The sequence below is a fragment of the Poecilia reticulata genome, linkage group LG3 (assembly GCF_000633615.1).
Source record: "Poecilia reticulata strain Guanapo linkage group LG3, Guppy_female_1.0+MT, whole genome shotgun sequence".
Lineage (NCBI taxonomy): Eukaryota > Metazoa > Chordata > Actinopteri > Cyprinodontiformes > Poeciliidae > Poecilia > Poecilia reticulata.
This window is the reverse complement of record NC_024333.1, coordinates 31,415,442-31,424,389: the sequence shown is the minus strand read 5'-3', so window position 1 is coordinate 31,424,389 and position 8,948 is coordinate 31,415,442. Positions and strand designations below refer to the sequence as shown.

General features: G+C 40.2%; 1 protein-coding gene across 9 annotated transcripts in view; it reads left to right on the top strand.

The window, feature by feature from the left end:
• The window catches only part of LOC103463007 (SH3 and multiple ankyrin repeat domains protein 2), a 185,821-nt gene that overhangs the window by 87,042 nt on the left and 89,831 nt on the right, over positions 1-8,948 (top strand). For all 9 annotated transcript variants that reach the window (XM_017303933.1, XM_017303932.1, XM_017303931.1 and 6 more), the window contains 2 exons: positions 1,419-1,535; positions 6,062-6,139. In XM_017303933.1, the coding sequence (XP_017159422.1) occupies positions 1,419-1,535; positions 6,062-6,139 (195 nt within the window). The remainder of the gene's footprint in view (positions 1-1,418; positions 1,536-6,061; positions 6,140-8,948) is intronic.

Sequence of the window (8,948 nt, the reverse complement as noted above, 5' to 3'; positions counted from 1 at the left end):
GCCGCGCCACGCCGCGCCGCTCACTTCACCTTCACATCCAGCCGAAATGTTTCTCCTCAAACTTCAACTGAAAAGTTTGTCCACTCAGAAAAAAACTTTCTGCTGAGGAGAGGAAAAGTTCATTTCTCTTGCAACGTCACACAGGATTTTCACATTTTTACGTTTCATTCATGTCTGTTTTGTTTTTAATTGTTCGTAAGCTTGATGATGAAAACATGATGTATAATTCAGACGGATTCAGACCTCTGACATAATCACCATGACGACCGAGCATCAGCTCAACAACAACCAGCAACTCAGCTGTTTTTATGTTGCTTATGTTTGCAGGCTTAATGACTTTTCCTGCAACATAAGCAGCATCCATTTTTAATGTCTGCACGATGCGTCAGCTTGCTTTTCATCTCCTCTGTGATTTGCAGCTGAAGCACTTTTGTTTTATAAAAAGGTTATAAAGTGATATTTAGCTTTAGAAGTGTAAACATCAGACGCAGAGGGACCTGATGGAAACAAAACACTAAAATCATACCAGAGTTTTAACTGGTTACCCAGGACGTCCTGTTTCTCTCTGACTCTTTTTAAAAGTATAAAACATTCAGGCTGGATGCAGGCTGCTTGTTTTACCTCTTTTTTCTCTGATCCTGCTGATATCTGTGAGATATTTTCCTTACATCCAACATTTATGTCAATGTGAAGCTGAGATCATTAATATCTGTCAGTTGTTTTGTTATTTTACCGTTTTTATGGAATCTGAAACTTTAATTTTCAAATTTCCCACATTTTATGAATGCCAAATGAAAGTGGCAGAATGTTCAGCCCAAATATACAGAAATAAATAATATATGTGAATATATGAAAACGTAACCAAATTAAATTACAGTCAGATGGGAAAAGTTTTACTTTACTTTTTAAGTTTACTAGTTGAAATCAACATTTGACTTTCAGTTTGAAATGTTTTTCTCAAATGCAGAAATATTCATGAGGCTCAATAGAGAAGAATTAATTTCAGGTTCAATTATGAATTTGATAAAGATTTTTTTGGCAAGGGGCAAACACGGACCTAACAAGTTCAAAGGTCAGACAGTTTACAGATTCATGATTTTCTTTAAAGATAAATGTATTTAATGAACGTCTGGACAGATGAGTTTCTCTCTGAGACTCTGTTAGGTTTTTATTTCAGGTGTTTAACGACTTTTACTCCGTATTTCTGCTCCCGGGTTCAAACTGAGGCCACCAGCTGATCCTGCTTCACTTCTCCTCCTCTGCACCACACTGACATCTAGTGGTGAAGGCGTCACACTGCAGGGATCCTCTCACCGCTGTGTGTGTGTGTGTGTGTGTGTGTGTGTGTGTGTGTGTGTGTGTGTGTGTGTGTGTGTGTGTGTGTGTGTGTGTGTGTGTGTGTGTGTGTGTGTTTGCAGGCCTGCCGCCACGGCCATGTGCAGCATCTGGAGCATCTGCTGTTCTACGGAGCGCTGATGGGCGCCCAGAACGCCTCGGGGAACACCGCCCTGCACATCTGCGCCCTCTACAACCAGGTGAGCAGGAAAATAAATAAATAAAAAAACAACCAGGTGAGCAGAAAAAAAACAAAAAAACAACCAGGTGAGCCGTCAAACACGCAGGTTTCCTGTCGCCACCAATCGTAAACGTTTCTGCTGGAAAGAAAAGTTTTCAGTGACATGAAGGTAAAATTCTGGATTTGATGCAGAATGTTAATATTCAGTGTTTTTAGTAAAAACTAAACTTTCATTATCAATGTCTGACAAACTTTCCAGCCTGATCAGCTTTATTAATCATTAAAGAAAAGACATTTTCTCATGTGACACAAGTGTTTCGGAGATAAAACTCCTTTTTCTGCTCTTTAAATCAAACGAGCTTCTGTTTCCCTGGTGACTAGAAACATTTCAGCTCCAATAACAGAATTCACCAAATCATACAGATTCCAGCAGGAAATGGTGGGAAAATTAAATAAATATGAAAAACATGAACAAATCCAGATTGATTCTTTAGTTTTACTTTGACACGATTTCTGAATATAAATTCATATTTCAGTTTGAGAATACTTTTTTTTTTTTCGTTCGCTATTGCTTCACATTTCGTCCAAAACTTTGTATCAAATTCAGATTTCTGATCCATATTCTTAATTTAAAAACCATAAGTACCACTGATGGTGGTAAGACGCTGACTGCTCGTTATTTCACCATGTAATCCTTCAAAGCAAAGTGAATTATTCCCAGTAGAGAAATGTTAAACGTGACGGTTCTCCGTCTGGCCTTTGGATGGACCACTGAGCCGACCTATGACCCCTGTTGTTCATCATTAACAGAAACTTGTTCTGGGTTCGGTTCTGCCTTCATGACATCATTCATACATTCATCTGTTTTATTCACCCTGTTGTGTTTGCGGATATAAACTGTTCTTTTTTATCACAGCTGAAACTGATGCCCCTGTTCACACATTTAAACTCAATAAACTGAATATTTTAACAGAAAAGCATCAAATTTGCTTTTTTGTTACGATGTTCCACTTTATAAAATCTTGATTCTGTTTCAGGTCGTTATCTGAAGACAGATATTTAGATACTAAACAAAATATTACATTTTGATCTAGGAATCAATGATAAGGAAGTGACATGAGCAATAATTTATATTTTATATAAATTTAAATGGTGGGCCACAATACCGAGCTTTTATTTTGATAGACCACTTCCACTTATCGGCAAGTGAATTTGCATGTTAGCTAAATATTTAGCTCAGGAGTAATTATTCAGTCTGTAAATATTTAGTTTGATTATAAATATTTTGCTTAGTTTTAAATTTAATATTTGTCTTGCTAATAAGATATTTATTTTGAAGCTGGCATTTAGAAATGAATGAATAACAAGGTTTAAAAAAATATGTCTTCAGAAAATGAACCTCAATTTTTCCCTCTTATGACAGGATAAATAACACGAACTGTTGCAGATAATTTTAACTTTTAAGCGTCTCATGTAGCGGCTAGCTCGCGGCCTAGCTCGCGGCCTAGCTCGCGGGCTAGCTCGCGGTTAGCTGGCGGCTAGCCGGCACAGAACAGACTCCTTTGCAGGAACTGTACTCCCCTGATGGAGACGACCTGCGTTTCCTCCATGTTCCTCATTGTTCAGTTCAGACAAACCTGAGCCGTGATTTCTACCAGAACAGAAATGAATTGAGAGCTTTAACTCATTTAGCTCAGCTTCCTTTCTTTCCGCTCCGCTCCGTTTCTTCTTCCCAGGAGACGAATTATTTACCGTCCCATCTAGTATTGATGATGCTCAGATGTTTGAGGCGGTGCAGTTCAGCCGATCCCAGGAGGAAAGTCGTTCTTCCTCTAATTGCTGTGAACAAGTGAAGTTCAATGTAAAGAGCGCTCTGCTTTGTATCTCATGCTAATCTTTTCATCATATCCATATAAAAGTATAACTCCAATAATAACCACCCACACATTATAAGCTCCTGTTCATCTCATCCATTTAGCTGGTTTTGCTCTATGAGTTTCCAGGAAGTAAAAGTTGAGTGTGAAGCAGCTGAGATGACAGAAAGAAAAGAATCCATCAGCCTTTAATTATTCAGGAATAAAAGCAAATCAAGATGTGTTGTCATCTTTTAAAATCTAACCTCTACAAGTAATTGATGCTTTTATATCTTGGAAAGAAATTTGATGGGATATGATGAACAATCACTCGTCTGAGCCGACAGGTTTGCTCTTATAAGGCTAGATTAAAGGATATTAAAGGGAAATAAAGAAACTGTTTAAAGCTGCTCATGTATCAGATTATTTGCCAACAAACAGACTTTCAATCCTGAATTTCTGGTTCTGGAAACAGAGTCAGCATTTCTCTGAAGACCTGATCAGAAACTCTTTTTTTTCTGTCTTTTCCCAGACAGTTTGTGTCTGTGAATCTTTCCAGATGAAAAATCCAAGACATTTATTTAGGATAAGTGTCGGCATTTATCAGAGCGGCTCTCTTCCTCTGATGTGAGGAACTGGTCACATCACTGTGAAGGAATCCCTGCATCCCACTCCAAACGCCACTTGACCTGAAGCTGGTGTTTGAAGCCTCTGGCTGCAGGTCAGCATCGTTTGTGCTGCAGCTCATCAGAGCGTTTAACTCGCCGCTCTCAGTTTGGCTTTTAAAGAAGAGATTCATTCTGATGCTTTCAAATCTCAGAAACTTAAAATATCTGTTGAAAACCAGTAGAGACAAAATATAATACTGGCTCAGTTCTCCTGCTGATCAGTCATAGAGGATTAACTGTAATTTTAACAGTCATGACTGAAAATGATGAATTATTGTCATATCTGTGTGAGAAAACCCCCCAAAACTGAGATTCATTCCATGCAACTTGATAAAAACGTAAAGCTGGACTGAGGAGAGTTTTGTTGTTTTTAGGTAAATCTGCTCCGCGCTGATCCGCTCTGTGATTATTTTTATTAATCGCCATCTGTCTCTCAGTTAATCCAGAATGTTAATAAACCTCAAACATGAACGTTTAACAAAGTAAAGGTGATGTTTTGGCTTGTTAATAGAAAATCTGTATGTGAACAGATATTGGGCAACTAAATGAAAAACAGATTTTCCCATCTCACTTTTTTTGCTCTCATCTTTTTAAATGAGAAACATAAACAATGATTTCTGACATTTAAGAACTAAAACCAGTGAGTTTCCCCCGGTCCATCATCGGCGCCGTGCTGACCGGCTGAAATGACGAGTCGCTGCTGATTTATCGTCTCRTCTGACTGAAGGACTTTGTTACACGAGTCAACTTGTGAACAACTTTGCATAAAGTTTCAGTTTTTCACCCATCATCTTGTTTTGTTTGGTCTTTTTCAAATCGTCCTCTCATGACCTTTGACCTGCTCACTGAGGCCTGTGGTTTCTGAACTTTAGTTTTTTTTTATCATTTCTCTGAACGTTGCACACGCTGACCCTGACTGGATTTGCTGGGACAGAAAAACAAGAAACCTAACGTCCTAAATGTCATCCAAATGGAGTGTAGACGACCTTTGACCCCTGCCTAGATTGATGAAAGGCTGCAGAAGACCTGAGAATGGGGTGGAGCTTCACCTTTTAGCAGGTCAACCATCCTGAACTTACAGCCAGAGCAAAGCAGCTTCATGGGTTAGAATGGCCTAGTCAAAGTCCAGACCTAAATCCAGCTGGGCATCTTTGTGAAGGACCTTCCCTTTCTGTTTGAGGCTCCTAACTGAACTGTAGTTTTTGTATTTTTACCTGGAACTTGTTGGTGACGCCCATCAACCCAGGACGAGTTTCCATGGCATCGAAGTTTCCAGGGAGAACGGAGAACCTTTCTGCTCTGACCTTTCTCACTCAGATCCCTCCATCTTTGTTTCTGCTCCTCTTTTAATTAATTTTACAAACAGCTTTGCTCCCGTTTGTCCGGAGTGATTCTCATTTCGGAGCGTTTCAGAGGAGAAAGGACGGCGTGTCGGAGGACTGGCTGCCGTCCAGGTGAACGGGTAAAAATAACCCGGAGGATCTGGTTTTAAATGAGGAGGGAAGCGTCTCATGGCAGAACGTATGGAAGGAGCTGACTGCTCTGCTCAGATCATGGCTGTGCTTCAGTTTGTGATTCTCCTGCCAACTCTCCACAGCTCATTGTGGCTCTAAAAAAAGTATTTATATTCATGTATGTGTGCGCGGTGCATGCGTGGTGCAGCACATTGTGGGCGAGTTGTGCAGCAGATTCAAACCCCTCAGCTCGCTCCAGCGCTCTTCTTCTCTCTCTTCTCCCTCTTCCTGTCGGAGTGGAGCAACAGATTCACTTGAAGCAGAAGAAGCTCCACTCCTCCTGGTGCAGGTCGGCCATGCTCCTGCTGCCTCTCCCTTTAGTAATGACATGTTTAGACGTTTGAACTCTCTTTCCCGTTCCCGCTCCTCCGGCTTCTCGGGGAAACTCTTGTCACTGGAAGAAAATCGCCGTTCTTCCAGAACAAAGTAGGAGAACTTACAGGAATCGGATCTTTAGGATGGTTTCTGGTTCGTTATACTTCATGTTTTCTTTTCTTTTCTCCCTCTCAGGATAACTGTGCCAGAGTGCTGCTGGTCCGTGGAGCTGACAAGGAAGTGAAGAACTACAACAGCCAGACTCCATTTCAGGTACGGGTGAAATAGAAATAAATAAATAAATTTTAAAAAAGTAATTGCTGCTATTTTTAGCCAATTCTTGGTGATTTATCGCAGCTTTTAGCGTGTGGGGAAAACATTTTTAGTAGCAGCACATTCTCCTCATCTCATTTGTTGCCATGGCAACAGTGGGGAAACAGCCAAGGTCAGTTTCAACCAAGGATGCAAACGCTTTCCTGGCCAATAATGGAAATGTTGTAATTAAAGTCCTGGAGGAGAGGAGCGAGCGAGCGTGAAATGCCGACCGTCTTTTTGGGATTCGTTTCAGTCGGGCGCAGAAAGGACGACTCTGATACGCTCGAATTTATTGAAATAGCGTGAAAATGTTTGATTTAGAGCTAACGCGCCGTGCGCTAATATGAAACATGAACACGCCAAAGTTTAATGTGTGTGCATGAATGTTTGTGATGCTCAGGGTTGCACAACGATGTTTTCACGTTCATGAGTCACTCTTAATTATTTCTGCAAACATTAAATGTTCTTTTAGCTGCAAACAAACGTTTAGGACAAATGCAGAAAACGTTGCTAAGCTTTTCGGTGCCTGGTTGTCCGCTGTGCCGGTGTCACACTGTCACAAACATCGGATGAAATCCGACATTTATTTCAAAAGTTAGAAAACCAAAATAGAAGCACTGAGGCTGATATTTTAAAATTTGAGTTTTCAGAAAGTGGGAGGTGACTGCAACCAAATCAGAGTTTCAGGCCCTGCAACATGTCAGGCATAACATTATGACCACAGACAGATGAAGTGGACAGCATTACTCATCCCTTCATGGTGGTAGTGATCATGTTGGCGAGGAAGTGAACATTTTTTAGTCCCTCCAGAAATTTTGCAATTAGAAATCACTGATTTTGTGGAGCTACGTTGGAAATATTTGTAAGGAATTTTGCAATATGTTTTCCTCATTTCCATTTCAAAATCTATATGTAGAAGAAAAAAGATGCAAAAATAAGCAGACAGACTGGACATAAAGAAATTAGTTTGATTTGTGTTACTCCATATCCAGTAGAACTGAGGCAGCAGTGTAGTAAGAGTAAGAGATACTGCCACCTGCAGGTGGGAGTTGGCAGTCAATGTTTTAATCATTTTTATGAAACAGTTGTGTGAATTTTCCCAATCGCAGAATCATGAAAACCTGAAGGGGCTGATGTGGTCAGCTGGCTGAAAGTGTTTCCTACAGTTTTCACATGTTTGAAAGTGTTATTTCCAGTTAATTAAGCTGAGCTAAATCTGTATTAAGCTTCAGCAGGAACAGAAAGAAAAGTTTATTTCTGCTTAAAATTAAAGATTTGATGTTTTACATTTTGGTTTAGTTTGTGTGAATACGTTAAAATCAGAGTGATTTTACTTCATGCCATCATCCTGTAAGAGTCTAATCTGACATCTGTGGTCCGAACTGAGGATTTCTGCTTATGGAGAGCGAACCTGCACTGCTGTGCATGTTTTATGAGGGGAAAATCCTGCAAAGCACTAAGTTCCAACTGATATGTTTGACTCATAACCTACGCCTAAGTTACAAAAGAGCCTTATCCAGGCAGGCATTTACGAAAGGCAGTCCCACGGGGTCCTCGAGGTCCTCCACATCCACTCCAGTGGAGCGTTTCATTAGCTGAGCGTTTCACAGAGAGGGAGGGCAGGATGAACTGAAATCACATCACTGTTAGTCAGAGTCTGACTACAGCTGAGGCTTAAATTTAGCCGTTTCCCTGGAGCTTGATTTCTGTGAACAAACTGCACTGAACAAAAAAAAAAAAAAAAGTTTTCATGATACTGTGAAGTTTGACACTTTACAGGAAGCATAAACAGCTTAAAACTGGCTGTATAGTTTGGTGAAAATCAGGGATGTACTGGGCTATTAACATGCTGTTATCGCCAGTATCCAATATTTACTAGAACTATGTGTACTATATACACGTATGCTATATACGTATGCATATATATGTATGTCTCCATACACTTACAACAGTGGGAAAAGACAACGACGCTGCTGATACCTGCTCTGCCTCACTGTCAGTCACATGACCCCGTCTACTCCCAGCCCAGAAACACAAACAGCAGAAAGATGGAAATAAACATCAGTTCTTCATATCAGCCCAGTTTTACTTATCGAACCGATACTGATGTGTTAAAGCAGATAAATTGCTTCTCTAGTGCAAATATGTCCATGATGTCAGGATGCCAGGCTTGTCTGCTTATCATCTCAGAATGTAACAATTTGGGGGCTCGTCCGGGATCCAACAGCAGGTGTTTTGTTTGGTTATGGGTTCAGTCCTGTCTGTCTTCTCACAGCTTTTAAATGTGTTTCTTGGCTTTGCTGAGTCAAGAAACACAGAGTGAGCCCAGATGTGGGTCAGCTTTTGTGATTTGATTTGGATTTCCTTCTGGATCTCTGAAACTTAATATAGACTCAGATCAGTTTTAGCCTTAGAAATCTGAATCTATAATCCAAGCATATTTATATCTGTAGATGGTGTTGGACAAACTTCTGCTAATAAACTGACAAAGCAGCTAATTTTTTGGCTAGTGCGAGTGTTTGTGGTGATAATGAAGATGTTTAGAGCATCTAGTGTCCCCATTGTTCCAGATGATTTCTGTAATCATTTCTTGAAGCGCAAACTGTTCAGGAAGGTGTGCAATGACAAATTTGCTCATAAAATCATTGTGACGTGGTTGGTATTAGCATGGTTATATTTAGTGCTTTAGCATTAGCTTCTGCTAAATACCATGTTGGTGTAGTGCTTTAGCATTAGCTTCTGCTAAATACCATGTTGGTGTAGTGCT